This window comes from Spinacia oleracea, chromosome 1 (genome assembly GCF_020520425.1).
Source record: "Spinacia oleracea cultivar Varoflay chromosome 1, BTI_SOV_V1, whole genome shotgun sequence".
NCBI lineage: Eukaryota > Viridiplantae > Streptophyta > Magnoliopsida > Caryophyllales > Amaranthaceae > Spinacia > Spinacia oleracea.
The window spans coordinates 29,977,603-29,997,755 of NC_079487.1; the positions used below are offsets into that span (position 1 = coordinate 29,977,603).

Sequence of the window (20,153 nt, forward strand, 5' to 3'; positions counted from 1 at the left end):
GTACGAATAATTGAACTAACACACTAGTGGAGTGGGGTGTCCAACTGTCTATAGAGTACTCAAAAGATTGAACTCATTATATTATTGAAGGGACCCGACACCACACACTTTACCTTTAGAAGCTTGAAAAATTCCGCGACCGCATGAAACGTCATACGAGGCCAACATTCCCTTGGATTCTAGTGAGTGTTGTTAGAAAAACCAAAAGTTGGTTTTTCATAGAAGGATGTCATCCCTTCTCACTCACATAGGTGCTCTCATCAAGTCTATTTACACACTAGACCACTGTTTTGGGCAAATTCGACTTAGAGACAAACTTGCCTTGATGAAGGTGCTAACAACCGATCGAGCTAGATAATTGAGAATGGTGAGAGCAAGTTGTAATAGCATAAGATAATCGTAGGTTTATTACTTGGAAATCATGTGTGTAAAATAGACAAGACTAAGCCATTTTATAGGCATTTACAACAAGAGTCCCATAATTAGATAATAAATACGTAATGAAGGCCGGCTTCATCAAGGGTTGGTAACGGCTGCTTTACTTTCAACCGTTGGGAGTAAGTTTGAACGGTGCCACTATGCGCCTTGCTGGCAGCCACGCACACAATGTTTGCCACGTATGCCCATGTCACCAAGAGGGTATTTTCCCCCCTAATAATTGTCCCCAAACCCATTTTGAATTTATTCCGGGAAGTTCAAAAAGGAAAAATGGGTTTCACGGAAGGAAAATGGAAACCGCCTCTTAACCTCCCCAACACTGACGGCGTTAGAATCATGACGACTTTTTTCTTGGAGAAGCCAACCGTCCATCTGCGCCAATAAATAGGACTGCGCTTCCAACCGTCCGCAATCACTTCCGCAATCTCTCTCTTCTTTTTCCCAGAAAAACGATCGGCGTTTTTCCCCTCTCCCTTTTTCAGGTAACTGCTCGGCTTCCATCTTCTTCTTTCCCTCTTTCTTTCTTTGTTTTTCTCTATGTCACAACGAATGGGGACAAAATCCACCCGTGCGAAGAACAAGAGAGTGGTGGTGGAGTGCGATCAGGTTGAGGGGCCAATTTTCAGCCCTACCCACATTCTGGACAGAAAGATTGCACGGACGGCCACTTGGGGGAAGCAGGATGTGGAGGCGCTCAGGGAGGAGTGTGGTTTCCCTCCGTCGGCGGTAATTCGTTTGCCGCAGCCCGACGAACGGGCCGATTGGGTATCGGACGGCTGGGTGTGCTTCTACGAGTATCCCTTCAGAATTGGGTATACTTATCCCTTCTCGCCACTGGTGCGAGGAGTTCTAAGGGCACTGGCGGTGCCGCCGGCGCAACTGATGTCGCAGGTCTGGAGGGTGATGCACATGGTCGACCATCTGGCCAGCAAACTGGACATGGAGTTCCGGGTTGAGGACCTTGTGTACACCTACAAGGTCCAAAATTATGGGGCTGGTAGGTACTTGCTGCATGTCAAGGACGACAGGGAGGCTCTTCTTGGTGCGGACAAGTCGAATGACCGCGGGTGGATGGGTCGGTTCTTTTTTGTGGAGTTGGCTAGTTTAGGGCCCGACTCCGACTTCTTGACGGGGGAGTGGATGGCTAGAGGTATTTTGTTTGTTTTTCGGTGTTTTTTGGGCTTGTTGATTTGACTTTGTCTCACTTCTGTGTTTTTGTAGGTTCATCTTTCAACACAGTTGGTGTCGGTGCCGAAGCCATAGAAAAGACTGTTGTACTGTTGGGGGTCCCTCTAAAGGACAGAGCTTTCATCGGCCTCAAGTTCGAACGCGAAGAGCCTTCTCAAGAAGAAGAAGTTTCTGAACCTGCGAACATGTCGACATCAACAGGTAAACATGGATTAGGGTTAGTTTACATTTTTTTTGGGTTCGTCGCCCTTTTCAATATGAAATACAATTTACAACTGCTGTGACGAGACTGGGTCGTCAAATAAATGTTGTCAACAGGTACTGGCCCATCGACACGCTCTGGTAAGGCCCCATCTGCGGATGCATTGCTGAGGAAGAGGCTAGAGTCACTAAGAAGTGTGTCTCGAGCCAAACCCATCAATGTGTTGTCACCACCGAGGCCGCCAAAGGCTTCAACTGACGCCACGGTGATGGGGGAGACCAGCTCGCTTCTGCCTGCTGAGAAAAAGCTGCCGCCTCCATCTCGGAAGAGGAAGCTTGCAGTGGAGTTTCCTGACGACTACGGGTCGGCAGATGAGCCACGGGTTCAGCTTTGGCCTGAGGTCGACCGCCTCTGGATGCCGTCAAGTCGGGAGCGCCAGGAATCTTTGTCCCCAGTAGCTGCAACTGTCGAGAGCGTCTCGGATGCATGGAGGGTATGTGTTTGCTTTTTTTTTTTTTTTTTTTCGCCTCTTCCATCCTCATCCCGTCACTTTAGAAACTTTAAATAATTTGCTTTCGCACTGGCCCTGCAATCTGCTCTAGCCACACGTCATCATGTCATCATGTTAGAAGATCAAATAGTAAAACTAAAAAATGACATGAAGAAGGCAAAGCAGGAAGCTAGCTGTCTTGGCGGTGTGGCCAAGGAGGCGATGGCAAGAGCTGAGGCGCTGCAGGTGAGTCAAGAGAAGGGGGTTGCTGAGGTCGCACAGTTGAACGCTGAGAAGGAGACGCTGGTTGCTGAGGTCGACGAGCTGGAGACGTCTCTCTCCAAAGTCAAGGCGAGGATTTACGAGTGTGCTGGTTACTACACTTGGAAAATGAAGGCCGAGATGATGGAGGAGTTCAAGGCGGGCAAACATGTGAACTGGACTCCTGACGAAGACATTGTTAAGTTCAACACTGCATTCCCCGAGGAATATATCCCCCTGGTGCCGTTAGCGATGAAGAAGACGTCTAGGAGGGTGCAACTGCAACCAGCCCCGATGTCGAGACGATGGCGGCACCAGGCGATGGCGAACAAGGGGAGAATGCAGGCCCAACAGACCATCAGGAGTAGTTCTGTCCCCACTCCTTAAAAAATTTAAAATTTGAATGTTGTGTTTGTTAAAAAATGTCTTTTTTAAACAATATTTTGTGTGTTCGGCCTTTGGGAAGGTCGAAAAGATATTTGTGGCTGTGTTTCGCCTTGAAGGCGGCAGTCTTTTGAATGCTTTTGGGCTTGTCCAAGGGGGCAAGTCATGTAAATATTTGTGGTTTGTGAATTCCGTGTTGCTTGTTTTGTGTTTGGAAAAAATGTGTTTGGTTTTGGTGTTTTTGTTTTGCAGGTTGGGCACATACCTTGAGTTCGACTTTGGCGATGCCTCCAGCCTGTCAAAGGGGAACCTGCAAGAAATGTATGCTGTAGAAAATGTAGATCTGTATTCCATTATGTATGTAGTGTACATTGTAGTGTACCAGGCGTTTTTGTAATGGCCTAAATTGTGTTTTGTAGTTTGTAAGATTTGTAATATGTAATGTATACAATCATGTTTGAATAAAAGAACACTGTTTCCTTTCACTTCGTTTTTCTGAACATGCGTGCACAATTTCGACTTTTGTTTTCCTGTATGATGTGTTGTACACTTTGCTTCATCTGTTTTCTCCTTGTCGAATCCGTCACCATGTGGGCACCATACTGTCAACACAGCAGAGCGTGAGGATTGACCGTTGGTGGAGCCAACGGCCCTCCGATGCTTAAGTCAGTATGGAGCGACATAAAAATGAGAGGATATTACGACAAGGAGAAAAAAGAAAGAATGAGTTCAAGGAGAAGTACGGGACGAAGTCGAACGAGTCTTTATGTTCGTTATCCCTCCTAAGTTTATACTTATGATGTTGCCACGGTGTTGTCTGCAAAACAAGACGATGGCGTGAGGATTAGCCGTTGGTGGAGCCAATGGCCCTCCGATGCATAAGTCAGTAATGGTGATAACATATAAGGAGGAAAGGAAGAAAGATAGAGGAGAGGAACTTAACTTCTTGTTTCTTATAAGTGTATAAAGTTCGAGATGTTCTCGACTTCGTAATACGCCATGCCCACTCTGTCTCGGGGGTATCGACATAATGGTGATGAATGCTAGAGTACCTGTTGCGTTAGAAAAACTAGAAAGCAAAAATTATTCGAGTGTTCAGAAATGGTACAGTTTTAGGTGTGTCGCATTCCAACTTCTTTGGATGGGTGTGTCGTCTTTGTCGACCAACTCGTATGCACCATGTCCTGTTTGTCTCACCATATGGTAGGGACCTTCCCACGTCGGGGCCAACTTGCCGTGTCGAGGATCCTTTTTGTTTGGGAAGACCTTGCGTAGGACCCAATCTCCCTGCTGAAATACTCGAACCCTCACATTCTTGTTGTAGCTATTTGCAACTGCTTGTTGGTAGGACGTCATTCTAACCAACGCTGCTTCTCTGAGTTCGTCAACAGTATCGATGTCGTAAGCCAAGACCGAGTCGTTCATTCCTGGAGCCATGAAACTACTTCTTGCTGTGGGGAGCTCGACTTCGGGAGGAATGACTGCCTCGCAACCGAAGACTAAGGAGAAAGGAGTGTGATTGGTCGCCGTCTTAGGCGTCGTCCTGTCGGCCCAAAGCATCATAGGTAACTCGTCTGCCCATCTTCCTTTGGCGTCGTCGAGGCGCTTCTTGAGGTTGTTGATGATGATTTTGTTACTTGATTCGGCTTGGCCATTCGCTTGAGGATATCTTGGTGTTGAGGTGTGCAAGGTGATATTATACGTACTGCAGAATTCTTTGGTTTTGTTGCTGATGAACTGAGAACCATTGTCGCAGACGATCTCGGAAGGGTTACCGAACCGACTAAGGATATTTCGTTTGATGAACGAGATGACTTCGGTATCTCGAACTCGCTTGAAAGCTTCTGCTTCGATCCATTTGGAGAAGTAATCAGTCATTGCCAACATGAAGACGCGTTGTCCTGATGCTTGTGGTAAGGGACCTACTATGTCCATCCCCCATTTCGTGAAGGGCCAAGGGGACAAGATAGGATGGAGTACTTCACAAGGTTGATGAGAGATGGACGCGAACCGCTGGCAGGAGTCGCACTTCTTAGCAAAGGTGATTGCGTCTTTCTTCATGGTGGGCCAGAAATATCCCATGGTAAGGGTTTTGTGGGCTAAGCTTCTTCCTCCGCCATGGTTTTCACATTCCCCATCATGTATGTTGCGCAATGTCGACTCAATCTCGTCATGATCCAGGCATCTCAGGTACGGTCCTGCAATCGACTTTCTGAACAATACTCCATGGATTAGGATAAATCTGGAGGCTTTCATGCGGAAGGCTTTTTCGTGGGTGACCTCAGGTGGGGTAGTATTGTGTTTAAGCCAGTGTATGTAAGGGTCGCGCCATGAAGGCATTTGAGTAGGTTGGGACTGTTCTTTGATGGGTAGGTTATCTTTGGTGATGGCTGGATACATTAAGTGGACTACGGGGATGGAGGTGAGTTTAGGTTTGATGTTTGAGCCAAGATTGGCTAAGGCATCAGCCTGGGTGTTTTGGTCTCTTGGTATTTGTTGTAAGGTGCATGAGTCGAACTTGTTCACGAGCCTTTTTGCTATTTCCAAGTAGGCCTGCATCTTTGAGTCCTTCGCTGCATACGAACCGTTAATCTGGCTGATAATCAATAAAGAATCGCAACGTACCTCAAGTCGGCGGATATTCATGTCGAGTGCTAATGATAACCCTAGGATCAAAGCTTCGTACTCTGCTTCGTTGTTGGTAGCTTTGAACTCGCAACAGACAGATTGTACTATGGTGTCCCCTTGTGGCGATTTTAGCACGATGTCGAGGCCTGTCCCCCGTATGTTGGAGGATCCGTCAGTATGTAGGGTCCATGTTGACGAGGATCCATTGTCGGTCAGCGTGTTGACTTCGTGATCGACTTCGTGTTGGAGGCTCGGGCTGAAGTCAGCCACAAAATCAGCCAGGGCTTGCGACTTGATGGCTATGCGAGGTTCGTATCTGATGTCGTAACAACCTAATTGTATTGCCCATTTGGACATCCTGCCAGACAACTCGGGTTTCCTCATGATTGACTTCACGGGATAGTTAGTTCTAACAGTGATAGGATGACATTCGAAATAAGGGCGCAATTTAACAGAGGCAACGACTAAAGCAAGGACAAGTTTTTCGAGATGAGAGTACGTTGATTCGGCGCTAAGTAAAGATTTACTGACGTAATAAACAGGTAACTGCTTTCCGTCTTCTTCCCGTACTAACACGACACTGATGGTCGACTCTGTAACTGCGAGGTATACTTGTAGCACTTCATTGTTTTTTGGTTTGGACAGTAACGGGGGGTTTGACAGGTATTGCTTGAGTTGCTGCAATGCGGCTTCGTGCTAGTCAGTTCAGCTGAACTTCTCATTCTTCCTGAGGATGTCGTAGAACAATTTGCATTTGTCGGACGACCTGGAGATGAAGCAGTTGAGGGCGGCCACTCTGCCTGCTAATTTTTGTACATCCTTCTGGTTTCGAGGTGATTGTAGATTGATGATTGCGCGGATCTGATCAGGACTAGCTTCGATGCCTCTCTGAGTAACCATGTAACCTAAGAATTTTCCAGAAGAGACTCCGAACGAACATTTAGTGGGGTTGAGTTTCATGCTGTACTCTCGCAACACGTCGAAGGCTTGTTGGAGATGCGTGATGTGATCCGAGGCTTTCTTGGATTTCACAAGCATGTCGTCGATGTAGACTTCCATTGTGTCGCCCAGCTGTTTTCTGAATATTTTGTTGACTAGGCGCTGATAGGTGGCGCCTGCGTTCCTTAAACCGAACGGCATGACCTTGTAACAATAAGTTCCCCGCTCTGTGATGAAGGCGGTTTTCTCCTGATCTTCCGGGTGCATCAAAATCTGGTTGTATCCACTGAACGCGTCCATGAATGTGAGCATCTCGTGTCCCGCAGTAGCATCAACCATGGCGTCGATGTGGGGTAAGGGAAAAGAATCTTTAGGGCATGCTTTGTTGATGTCGGTGAAATCTATGCACACCCGCCATTTCCCATTCTTCTTCCTGACTACGACGATATTGGCCAACCAGTCTGGATATTTTACCTCCCTGATCTTTCCTGTATCTAGTAGTTGTTGAACTTCATCGTTGATAATTTGGTTGCGTTCTGGAGCGAATTTCCGCCGCTTTTGTTTGACGGGCTTATGTCGGGGGTCGACACTGAGTTTGTGAGTGATGACGTCTGGGCTGATGCCTGGCATATCTTCATGTGACCATGCGAAGCAATCCGCGTTGGCTTTGAGGAATGTAACAAGTTCCGACCTGATGTCGTCGGGTACATCACATCCAATAAAAACGACCTGTTCTGGCTTAGCAGGATCCAAGATGATCTCGTCGAGTTGTTCAGATTTGGGCTCTTCGTAGCTTGCTGGTTCGGAATTGGACTGTAATTGCTATAATGAGGATTTATTTGTGGCCGATGGCTTTAGGGCTGCCTTGTAGCACTCTTTGGACTCTTGCTGATCTCCTTTGATTTCTTGAACCCCCCATCGAGTCGGAAACTTGATGGTTTGGTGATATGTCGAAGGGATTGCCTTCATGTCGTGGATCTAGGGCCTGCCCAAAATAATGTTGTAAGATGAAGGGCAATCAATAACACAAAACTTTACCTGTTGGTTGATCCCTTGTGCGTAAACGGGTAGGGTAACTTCTCTGAAGGTGGTTTTTGCTTCGCCACTGAACCCTATTAGCACGGTGGATTTCTTGACGACATCTGTGTCTGGGTTGAGCCCCATCTCCTGAGGGCGTCGAGCATCATCACGTTAGTTGAGCTGCCATTGTCGACAAGGACTCGTTTGATCATGCAGTTTCCAACAGGAATGCATATTACTAAGCCGTCGTGATGTTTGTCCGAGATGTCCCCTGCGTCAGATTCATCAAAAGATATGGGGGTTAGTTATTTGGCGACTACGGCTCGGGCGTGTCACTTCGCTGCAGAATAAGTTAAACCACAAATGTCAGAACCTCCAGCAATAAAGTTCATAGTTTTAGTATGAGGGAGAGGTGGAGGAGGTCGAGATGGAGAGTTAGAGTTGTCTTTGTTGACAATGCCACGAGCTTTATCTGACATGACGTCCTTGAGGTAACCATTTTTCAATAGGTAGGCTACTTCTCTCCTCAACGCAACACAGTCGTTGGTTGTGTGACCGATGTCGGCATGGAAATCACACCATTTAGAGGGATCCTTCTTCGACTCGGGTTTCCTGGACTTCGGCGGCCATTGCACTGCTTTCCCCATCTTCGAGAGGTGGTTCATCAGACCTACAGCGTCAACACAGAAATAATATTCGTTAATTTTTGGAGGCAGATCCGGGCTGTTCTTCCAGTCGGAGTCATCGTCTTCTTCCACCACTGCTACATGTTGAGGTCGGGAATAAGGAGAAGGGCGATCGTTGCTCCTCTTGGGATAGGGCAGCCGTCTCTCCGTCTTCGAATAGTCATTACCCCCTTTTCGAGAATGGAGAGTTTCTTCCAACCTAACTTGGGCCATTGCTTTGGCTTGAGCATCTTCGAACGTCTTGCAGGGGTATTTGATTAAATCCCTCCAGAGGTCGGTTTCACCATACAACCCCTGCCTGAACGCTTCGATGGCTGTCGGGACATCACATTCAGGGACAGTCACCTTCTCCCTGATGAACCGGGCTATATAATCCTTCAGGGGTTCGTCAGGATGTTGGATTACTCGGTATAAGTCGCTTGTCTGCTTCTCTAAACACCTGCTGCTAGCAAACTGTTGGTTGAACATGTTGTCGAGGTGGGAAAAAGAGGTAATGCACCCATTTGGCAGACTGGTCAACCATTTCAAGGCGGGCCCAACCAATGTCGAACCGAACCCTTTGCAAAGGCTGGCTTCTCTCATGTGTTAGGAAACTGGAATGGTCATCATCCGCTGCTTGTAGGTCAAGATATGTTCTCTCGAGTCGGTCGTCCCGTCGTACATGGGCATGTTGGGTGGGCTGAATCATTTTGGGATGTCTATTGCATCAATGGGATCAGCATACGGCGAGTCGGCATAACTGTTTAGGCTGGCTTCTTTGATTGGTGTTGGCACTCCTGGGATTTTGTTTATCATGGTCATGATTTGTTGGAGTTGGTGATTGGTGTTCTCACAGATGCTGTTGAGCACTGGGACGAGGGGGCTAAATGTTTCGGGAAGGCTGGCTTGGAGATGTTGATAATAGGTACTCTGCGGGTATACGCCATGAGGTTGGTGAGGAGTGAACTGCGGCACCACTTGTTGCATGTAATGGGGCGTTCCTTGAGTAGCGTGGGTACCTGCAACATAAGGAAAAGGAGTTACGAAACCGTGACTAACCGGAGCGACTGACCTGTTAAGAGGAGTATATGGAGAGTAGTTTCGAGAGGAGTCGGGGCGCATTTGGGAACTGGGAAACGCTGCTTGCGGCGCCAGGCTAGCTAAAGGAACCGTCATCAACTGGGGAGGTGCTCCTGGCGCCGAAGTGACCAGGTTGACAACAGGTTAGACGACTTGCTGAGAGAAGAGTTGATCCCATGGCATTTGAATCGCTGGCGTTGATCCTTGTGCCGGAAGCGTAACAGGCAGAGGCATTGACGTGGTCACCACTGGGGGAGGCAACGGACGAGACACCGGAACGGAGGCGGGGGCCGTCACCATGGTGGATGTCATCATGCCGACCTGAGGTGGGGTTACCCGGGCAGCCGTCGTGGTGACAACTGTTGCCGATGTACCTGCAGAAGATGGTTGAGTTGGAGGCGGGGGAAGCCAACTCGGGTTAGAGCGGGGTTGATTCGGTAATGGATCGAATTCGCGGATCTGCTGGAGAACAGGACCCCAGGTTCGCCAAAGGGTACATGGAGGGGGGTGATCTGGAGCGACGTCAAGATCCAAGCGGCGGTTTAACCCGGAGGTGTCTCGCCGGTACTGGAACCTGGATTCGGTGGCGATGGAGGCGGTGGACCTGACTTGAGAGTGCAGTGCTTCGTTTTCCTTTTGGAGGATGTTGATGCGCTGCTCCATGGCTTCGAAGCGACGAGTGATATCATCGGATGAGCTAGCATTTCCAGCCATGGTGATTGGAATGGTATTATCAAGCTGTTTTTGATTGTCAGCCCCATGGTGGGCGCCAAATTGTTTTGGGCAAATTCGACTTAGAGACGAACTTGCCTTGATGAAGGTGCTAACAATCAATCGAGCTAGATAATTGAGAATGGTGAGAGCAAGTTGTAATAGCATAAGATAATCGTAGGTTTATTACTTGGAAATCATGTGTGTAAAATAGACAAGACTAAGCAATTTTATAGGCATTTAAAACAAGAGTGTAACGTTTATGGAATAATTGCCCATAATTAGATAATAAATGCGTAATGAAGGCCGGCTTCATCAAGGGTTGGTAACGGCTGCTTCACTTTCAACCGTTGGGAGTAAGTTTGAACGGTGCCACTATGCGCCTTGCTGGCAGCCACGCACACAATGTTTGCCACGTATGCCCATGTCACCAAGAGGGTATTTTCCCCCCTAACAACCACCCAAGTGGGCTATAAGAGCATTAAGGACCTAATATGTCCAACCTTACCAATCGGTGTAACCATCAAGTCCATTTTTAATTGGACCACTCAAAGAGCTATGGATACATTGATATGTGCGTTTTATATATTGTTTTCACCCCCGTCCCTTAGTACTTTTATGCGTCAAATGAGCTCTTAGGAGGCGTTTTTAGTACTAATCTGTGTATTTGAGTGTGCCTTGAGTTTCAGGACTACTCAGTGAGAAATTGGTCTTTTTAGACCCGTTTCATGATGATTTAGGCCACTACACGATCCCGAGGGGATTCGGGACGACTATTGTCGACTTACGGGAGCCCTAGATGTTCATGATCGAGCCCCGGAAGTGAGACTCGGTGTTGCGGGCGAAGGGCCGATCACTTAGCCCTCCGCCCGGTGGATTGCCCCTCGCCCACTGTAGACACCTACTTTTGTCCCCATTCCCGAAAGGGAAGGTTCGATGATGAGAACATAAATCTCCACTTGGCAACGCATCTCCAATAAAATAACGAATCTCGATCACCCTTTTCATTTCACCCGAACCTGCTATTTATAGAAACCTGCTAAAAATAGTAACTGCCATAATAGGTAGTTGTTAAAAGTGGCAAGTCATAAAAGATAGAAACCTGTCAGAATTAGGTGTTGCACTCCAACATAAATCCTAAAAGAGATAGAACTTGCAAAAGGTATCCTAGTCCTAGTATAATTCGAAAATTAAGAGTTACGTATTAATTAAAATCCTAACGAGCCTAGAGTTCGTAACGGGCCCAGACGCATTCCGTCATAAAGTTAATACGCACTAAAAGACTCGGATAAGTCTCAAACACTCCGGATTCTAAGAGTCCAAATCTGACAAAGAACTCGGAGCAAACATCATTTTCAACGCCCATCCCTGGGCGCTGAAATTGCCCAGACCCTATTTTCAACGCCTGGCTCTGGGCGCCGAAATATTCGGCGCCCAGCCCTGGGCGCTGATATTACCTGGATATGTGTTCTCTCCTAATTCTTCTTGCATTAGAGCTCTACAATTCTATCTTTCCACGAACTCTTCCCTATAAATACAGCCCCAATTTCGACGTGAAAGACACAAAACACACAATTCATATTCTGAGTATTGACTCCAACCCCTAAGCCTAAGCCTCACACTGCGAAATTGATCCTGCGTTCTGTCGCAATCGATCCAAAAATCGAACAGAACGTATCCTGTCCCTTGTAGCTGAAGAATTAAGCCCGAAAACTTGAGATTCGTCAAATAAAAGGAGAAATAGCAAAGCCAAAGTGGTTAGTTTTCTGAGAACCGTGACGCACCTCTCAAGGGTGCGTCGTAATGTGTCCCTTCGTATGATTTAATCGCTTTCCTCGCCCTTTTATAAAACCGTTAAACTATTAAATCTGATTGTTCTATCACGCCTAATAAAGATAATATCTTCGGAAATTGAACTATCATGCTAGGTCCCTTAAATCAATCTAAACAAGATAATCACGATCGATCTAGTATTACGTGTTGCATATTGTTAAAATCAATTCAGATTAGTTTAATAGTTAACGCATGTCCCTTTAATTATTTATGCTGAGCTAGTAAGGATATCCTGCCTCTGAAGTTATCGAAGAGCGAGTACTCCTCTCGGTAGTTACAGTCCCCCGAACCCTCAATCTCCACCTTGCGGGTGTACGTTGAGAGATCCCCACACCAGGGATCACAAGGGAACCTATGTCCGTCGTGGTCAAACATAATTGCACTCCCTTTATGTCACGATAACCGGGTTTTGTCAGTTTTTCTCATTGTCGTTAAAAACTGAATGACGACTCCTATATTACTAGTCAATTGGGTGTAAACTCACAGGAAATCCAATTACACTTGATTTGACAAAAAGAAACGTCACGCCCACGAGGGACGAGGTCACGCATTAGCCTCGTGCTTTTTCGACCCCCTCACACCCACCGGGCGAGCAAGCATAAAGGAGCAGCAGGCAGCAGGCGCCCGACGGCGGATCTTCGCCCGGTACCCATCGGGCGCCCATCAAAGGCAGCAGTAGCAAGTTCTCCCTCCACCCGACGGGCGAGTGGCGCCCGACCGGGCGCGTGCAGATGTTTCAGAAGTTTCTCCCTCCGCCCACCGGGCAGCCCTGCGCCCGTCGGGCGGATTTCGAGCTGGTCGCCCGTCGGGCGGTTGGCCGCCCGACCGGGCGACGACAACCCTGGGGTTACTTGTGCGCGCGGTTTACTTAGTTTTTCCGGTTTTTCTTAATGCTTTTTGGGCAAAACTATAAATATAGCCCTTAGTTAATTTAGTAAAACATCTTATTATCTCATATTCTAGTATTAAACACTTAGTTTTATTTCCTTAAGCTTAGTTTTTCTCTCTAAATTGTTCTAAACACTTAGTTTATTTTCAATCAAAAATTCAAGCTTTCCTTTACCATTGTTCTTCAATTAGGTATTGTTCTTTATTTCAATCTTTTGTTTGGCCTTAATTATGCTTTCAATCATGCTAATTGCTTTGTTTATTGTTAATATGCTTGAGTAATCTAATTTCTAGGGTTTGGGGATCCATGATTAATATGAAGGGACATTGAATAATTGTGATTGTTGGCATTGTAATTAATTCCTATTGATTGGTTTGTTTCACTATACAATTAGATTTGCGCAGGTTTAATTGTGGTAGTTATGCAATATCAAATTAAGATTCGAGAGATGCAATTTGATGTTTAGGCTTGTGTCAATACGTGGAATTAGGATTAATACGTAGCGAGAGCCCGTTAATTCCAAGTCTATGATTAGTATCGATTCGAGAGACCATGCTAGTCTAATTAATTACCTTGTTGATTATCGTGATTGTTCGTTGTCCTGGATTGTTATTTGTTGGTGAACCTATGCCCTAGATTCCTTAATATATTGATTCATAATCGTTTAATTGTCGTTCGTAGTATTAGCATACAATCAATCAACCAACACTTGTTCCCAATAGTCTAGTTTAATTAATTGATAGTAGAAAGAACGCCTGTTTACCTGTGGATTCGATCCTAACTTCCCTTGCTACCTAGCTAGTGGACTTAGGTTATTTTTGATTAGGTGATACGACTTTAGCCTGTCAAATTTTGGCGTCGTTGCCGGGGAAACGGTTTTATTTTCTGTTGTTGATTGCTTATCCTAGATTATTGTTCCTTGAGACCGGATCTCACATTGTTTTGTAATCTTTCTCTATGCCCAGGACCGTAGGTACTAGTAATCTTACTCCATTCGATCCTAAGCCCGAAAGAACCTTTCGTAGACGAAGAACTTTCATTGCACAGTGTGGGAATTACTCTGATTCTGATCATAATATTGGCGATCTTTTTCCTTCAGATACAGATTCAGTTTCAGAGATAGAGATGGGTGACGAAACTCTACTACCGCCACCTACCCCACGGCTTACAGACTATTCTAAGCCAAGTCTGTCCGTGCTACCAAAGGCGATCACGCCTTCTATTGCAGCTGAGACCTTCAAGATTGAGCCTGCATTGATTAACATGATTGAGAGACGCCAATACGGTGGGGAACCAGGTGAAGATCCGAATCTTCACATACAGTCCTTCATCCAATATTGTTCCACCATCAAGCAAAAGGGATTGACTCCGGAACGTAACAGACTATGGAGATACTTTTCCCGTTCTCTTTGAGTGGGAAAGCTAAATTGTGGATTAATGGGTTGAATCGGGCGGCTTGAAAAACACTAATTGAGAGTCCTTGGCTCTTTCTTTTTATGTTAAATATTTTCCACCTGAGAAAACAGCTCGTCTAAGGGGTCAGATATTGGGTATCTCACAACAAGCAGATGAGAGTTTGTTCGAGGTCTGGGAGAGATTCAAGGATTTGCAAAGAGAGTGCCCGCACCATGGTTTGGAAGATTGGTTCTTGATTCAGCAGTTTTATAATGGTCTGGGCAATGAGTCTAGATGTTTGTTGGATTCAGCTGCCAGTGGGAGATTCATGCAACTTGAGGTGCCTAGAGCTATGGAGGTGATTGAGGAGATAGCCATTCACAATGCCCAGTATGGGAATCCTAGAGGTTTATCTAATAGGGGTGGTAAGCATGATTTAAATTCTATTGAACAATTAACTGCCCAATTGACTGCTTTACACTATAAGTTTGATAATATGCAAGCAGCCAATGCTCAATCTGCCCAACCTGCTAGTGTAGCTGCTATGAGTGCCCAACCTGCTACTGCTTGTGAAAGTTGTGGAATGTCTGGTCATTATGCACCGGAATGTAGGAGCTCTGTTGAACAGTGTAACGCATTTCAATCCTACAAACAAAATAACCCATTCTCCAACTCTTACAATGAGGGCTACAAAAACAACCCTCTACTATCCTACATGAGCAACAATATCCAGAACCCTCACCAAGTCCAACATCCACCACAACAGCCATACCAACCCCCACATCAACAATCCTACCAACCACGGAACAACTACAACCAACAGTCTAGTGGACCACCTGGGTTCCCTAGACAACACACATCACCTCCACCACCACAACCTCAAGCCACACAGCCTGACCCTATGCTAGTAGAGATGAGAAACATGATGCTACAAATGCAAAAATCTCTAAGTGAAAAGGATGCAAAGATCGATGCTCTTACTGCTCACAACAAGATCATTGATACACAGTTGGCACAGATGGCTACTACTATTGCAGGGAGGCCACCAGGCCAATTTCCTTCACAGCCCGAAAATAGGGAGACTGCTAATGTAATTACGTTGAGGAGTGGTAGGGATTATGATGGTCCTTCTATGCCGGTTGAGGTTGATTCTGGGGTGTCTGCTAGTGGTCTAGTCAGTGAGGAAATCCCAAAGATAGTTATGGATGGTAAGGAAGCTGAAAAGGTAGTCAATAAGAATGAGGCTACAACTGAGGTTAAGAAGGGGACAGATATTCAAGTACCACCTATTGCACTCCCCTTCCCAAACCGGCAACTCAAGAATAAGCTAGACAAGCAGTTTGGCTGATTCTTGGAAGTGGTCAAAAATTTGCAGGTAACGGTTCCTTTTACTGAATTAATTTTACAGGTTCCTGCTTATGCTAAATTCATGAAAGATATTTTGACCAGGAAACGTGCTTTTTGTGAGGTAGAGACTGTAGGTTTCACTGAGGAATGTCGTGCTTATTTGCAAAACAAGTCTCCACCTAAACTTAAAGACCCCGGGAGTTTTTCCATCCCATGTAACATTGGCACCGTATTTATTGATAAAGCTTTATGTGATTTAGATGCTAGTGTGTCTGTCATGCCTTAGTCTGTCTGTACTAAACTGAATATGGTTGAGCTTAAGGTTACCAATATCACTCTACAAATGGCCGACCGTTCTGTCAAATACCCCTTAGGTGTTTTAGAGGACGTCCCTGTTAGAGTAGGTAAATTCTATATACCTGTAGACTTTGTGGTACTAGACATGCAAGAGAATTCTCAAATTCCAATAATCTTCACACGGCGGGGGCGGTCATTGATGTTAAAAGTGGGAAATTGACTTTGTCTGTTGGGGATGATAAGGTGACTTTTAATCTGAATAGTTCCTTAAAAAGTCCCATGCTAGAGGAGGAACAATGCTATCGTATAGATGTAGTTGATTTTATTACTCGTGAGAACGTCTCCCAAGTTATCGAAAGAGATCCCTTGGAGGCAGTGCTTTGTTGTGAGTCTTCTGCAGGTGATAGCAGTTCTTGGAGTGCTGAAGTGGATGCTCTAGAGTTGGCTCTTAATGGTGGAGAATCTGAGCCGGAGAGCACCAAATTGAAGAGGTTAGTTCAGCCAGTTTGTCCTGTTAAAGAGGTAAAGAAACCCGAACTTAAGCCTCTTCCTGCTAACCTTAAATATGCGTTTTTAGATGATGAACAACTTTGCCCTGTGATCGTCAGTACTTCACTTGATGCAGACAAGTTATCCCAACTTCTTATTGTGTTGAAAAGGCACAAAAAGGCCATTGGGTGCAGTATTGATGATTTAAAGGGTATTAGCCCTGACTTTTGTATGCATAGGATACATCTAGATGAAAATCATAAACCATGCATCCAACCCCAGCGTCGTTTGAACCCTGTCATGCAAGATGTTGTAAAAGCTGAAGTTATGAAATTGCTTGATGCGGGTATTGTATATGCTGTGTCTGATTCTAAGTGGGTGTGTCCTGTTCAGGTAGTGCCTAAGAAAGGGGGGACAACTGTGGTGAGAAATGAAAAAAATGAGTTGATACCAACTAGGGTAGTCACAGGTTGGCGCATGTGCATTGATTATAGGCGTCTAATGTTGCTACTAAAAAGGACCATTTTCCCCTTCCCTTCATCGATCAAATGTTAGAAAGGCTAGCCTTTCACAAGTTTTTCTGTTATCTGGATGGTTATTCTGGTTTCTTTCAAATTCCCCTACATCCAGACGACCAGGAAAAGACCACCTTCACCTGTCCCTATGGTACCTTTGCATATCGTAGGGTGCCTTTTGGTCTGTGTAATGCACCCGCTACTTTCCAACGTTGCATGATGAGTATCTTTTCTGATTTTATTGAGTCTATCATGGAAGTGTTTATGGATGATTTTAGTGTCTATGGTACTTCTTTTGATTCTTGCTTGCTAAATCTGACTAAAGTCTTGAAAAGATGTGAAGAGTGTAATTTAGTCTTGAACTGGGAAAAGTGTCATTTCATGGTTACTGAAGGGGTGGTCTTGGGACATTTGATATCTGATAAGGGCATTCAGGTGGATCGAGCTAAGGTCCAAGTGATTGAACAATTGCCCCCTCCAGTTAATGTGAAGGGTGTTAGAAGTTTTCTTGGTCATGCGGGGTTTTATCGCCGCTTTATCAAGGATTTTTCTAAAATTGTTAAACCACTTACCCAGCTCCTCCTCAAGGATGCCCCGTTTGTGTTTACTGATGCTTGTCTCGAGGCCTTTGACAGGATTAAACAGGCAATGATTTCGGCTCCCATCATTCGTTCTCCCAAATGGGATCTTCCGTTCGAGATAATGTGTGATGTAAGTGACTATGCAGTTGGGGCAATTTTGGGTCAGAGAAAGGAAAAGGTTTTGCATGCCATCTAGTATGCAAGTAAGACCTTAGATGAAGCTCAAGTTAATTATGCTACTACTGAGAAGGAGCTTCTAGCCATAGTCTATGCCTTGGACAAGTTTCGCACCTATCTGATTGGGTCCAAGGTAATAGTCTATACTGATCATGCGGCTCTTAAGTATCTACTCTCAAAGAAGGAAGCCAAGCCCAGGCTTATTCGATGGATACTACTGCTACAGGAGTTTGATCTGGAAATTTGCGATAAAAAAGGGGCTGAGAATGTTGTAATAGATCACCTTTCTAGATTGAGATATGATGACGGTAAAGTGTCTACACCGATTGATGATTCATTTCCGGATAATCACTTACTTGCACTTGCCAGTCAGTCACCATGGTTCGCATATTTTGCTAACTACATTGTAGGGGGTATTCTTCCGGCCGATCTTACATATCAACAGAAGAAGAAATTCCTACATGAGGTTCGGTTCTATTTTTTGGAAGACCCTTATTTGTTTCGTGAGACTACTGAAGGGTTGTACAAGCGTTGCGTTCCTGAATGGGAAGTCCAAGGTATTATCAGTAGGTGCCATTCTTCACCTTATGGTGGTCACCATGGACCGGCAAAGACTAACTCTAAGTTGTCACAAAGCGGTTTTTATTGTCCTACTATGTTCAGGGATGCACAGGCTTTTATTATGGCTTGTGATGCGTGCCAAAGGGCCGACACTATTTCGAGGAGGTATGAGATGCCACAGAACGGGATCCTTGAGGTTGAGATTTTCGATGTGTGGGGAATTCATTACATGGGACCATTCCCATCGTCCAAGGGTAACTTGTATATCCTTGTTGCTGTAGATTATGTGTCCAAGTGGGTGGAAGCCGTTGCCTCACCTACTAACGATGCTAAGACGGTCATTTCCCTGTTCAAGAAGATTATTTTTCCTAGATTTGGGGTTCCGCACGCTTTGATTAGTGATGGATGGTCACACTTCCATGAGAAGCATCTGGATGCGCTCCTGCGCAAGTATGGGGTTTATCACCGCACCGGGCTAGCCTACCACCCTCAGACAAGTGGTCAAGTTGAGGTCTCCAACTGGGAGATCAAATCTATCCTTGAGAAGGTGGTGGCGAAGTCTAGAAAGGATTGGAGCGATAAGCTAGATGATACTCTATGGGCATACAGAACCGCCTTTAAGACACCTATTGGTACCTCCCCGTATCAGTTGGTGTATGGCAAGGCGTGTCACTTACCAGTAGAAATGGAGTACAAGGCTTATTGGGAAATCAAACAGCTCAACATGGATGCAAAGCTAGCCGGTGAGAAGCGGTTACTTCAATTGGGTGAGCTCGATGAATTCCGATTACAAGCTTATGATAGTGCCCGGGTTTATAAGGAAAAGACCAAGAAGTGGCCCGACAATCACATTTTCATAGAGAGTTCGCAGTGGGCGACAAGGTTCTACTCTTTAACTCTAGGCTTAAGTTATTTCCTGGAAAACTTAAGTCTAGGTGGTCTGGGCCGTTCACCGTGACTATGGTAAGCAAGTTTGGGTCTGATGAAGTAGAGAATGATAATGGTGAACGATTCAAGGTCAACGGGCAACGTCTGAAGTTGTACCATGATGGGGCTACTGTAGGAGTGGTTGAGGTCCATCACCTCAATCCCTCCGCCTCATAGACTGCATATTCAAGGTAACAAGGTCGAGCGGGACCTAGAAATAAACCAGCGCTTTGCGGGAGGCAACCCGTATTTTATTGCTTTCGATAGTTTAGTTTTATTTTGTGTGCTTTGTAGCTTGTTTTTATTGCTTTCGAGTGGTGAGGAGAGAGTATTTTTACGGCTTTTGGGTGTTTGATGATGTACAGGCTTAGCTCCTAAGTGCGAAAAGATAGTAAAATACGTAAGGAGCAAAGTCGCAAATGGCCCGACGGGCGAAAGTAGCCCGACCGGGCGTGTGTCGAAGGCAGGAGAAAGTCGCTCTCCGCCCGTTGGGCAGACCTGCGCCCGACGGGCGGCCGGATACGGGCTGGCGAAGAAATACGGGCTGGCGAGGAGCGCACGACCGGGCGCGCGCGGAAAGTTTTCGAAGTGTCGCTCTGCGCCCGACGGGCGGCTTACGAGCCGAATGCCCGTCGGGCGGACTTTGGCCCGGCGGGAGAGGGGAGAATTTGTCGAATTAAGTCACAGACTCTCCTCCTTTTCTCTTCACTTCATCCTTCACTCATCTTCTTCATCCTCTCACAAACCCTATTAACCTTCAAACCCTAACAACTTCAAACTTCCATATCTCCCTCATCTCTCACTCAAATTCATCAATCCACACACCAAAATCATCCTCATGACATCCTCTTCAACCTCCACCAAACAAATTTCACGCTTTCCCACTCCCCACAAAAACCCCAATTTTCACCAAAATCTCAAAAAAACTCAAAACTCTTCAACAATGGGTTCAAGGCCAAAGAGGACTTGCACGGGAGCAACAAGGAGACAAGAGGAGGCTTCCACAAGCCGTCCACCACCACCATCTCAGTTTGCACCGGATTCGGCTTTCCCGAACATGATTCTTACTAGTGAGGAGCAACAAACTCGCCTTGCACACCTCAAGGTACGGAAGGTAGTCCCTACTCGATTTATTT

The 20,153-nt window shown here is 45.9% G+C and overlaps 1 protein-coding gene and 1 non-coding gene across 2 annotated transcripts; one reads left to right on the plus strand and one right to left on the minus strand.

The window, feature by feature from the left end:
* Positions 1–1,596: 1,596 nt before the first annotated feature.
* On the plus strand, positions 1,597–3,379 carry LOC130466325 (uncharacterized). Its single transcript, XM_056835211.1, has 2 exons — positions 1,597–1,827; positions 1,945–3,379. Exons 1-2 carry the CDS (start codon positions 1,812–1,814, stop codon positions 2,394–2,396), a joined length of 468 nt encoding a protein of 155 aa, XP_056691189.1. The 5' UTR covers positions 1,597–1,811; the 3' UTR covers positions 2,397–3,379.
* A 10,877-nt stretch (positions 3,380–14,256) lies between these two features.
* LOC130466498 (small nucleolar RNA R71) lies at positions 14,257–14,363 on the minus strand. The gene has a single exon (XR_008926722.1). It is a non-coding gene; the product is annotated as a small nucleolar RNA R71 (small nucleolar RNA).
* Between the last annotated feature and the right edge of the window lie 5,790 nt (positions 14,364–20,153).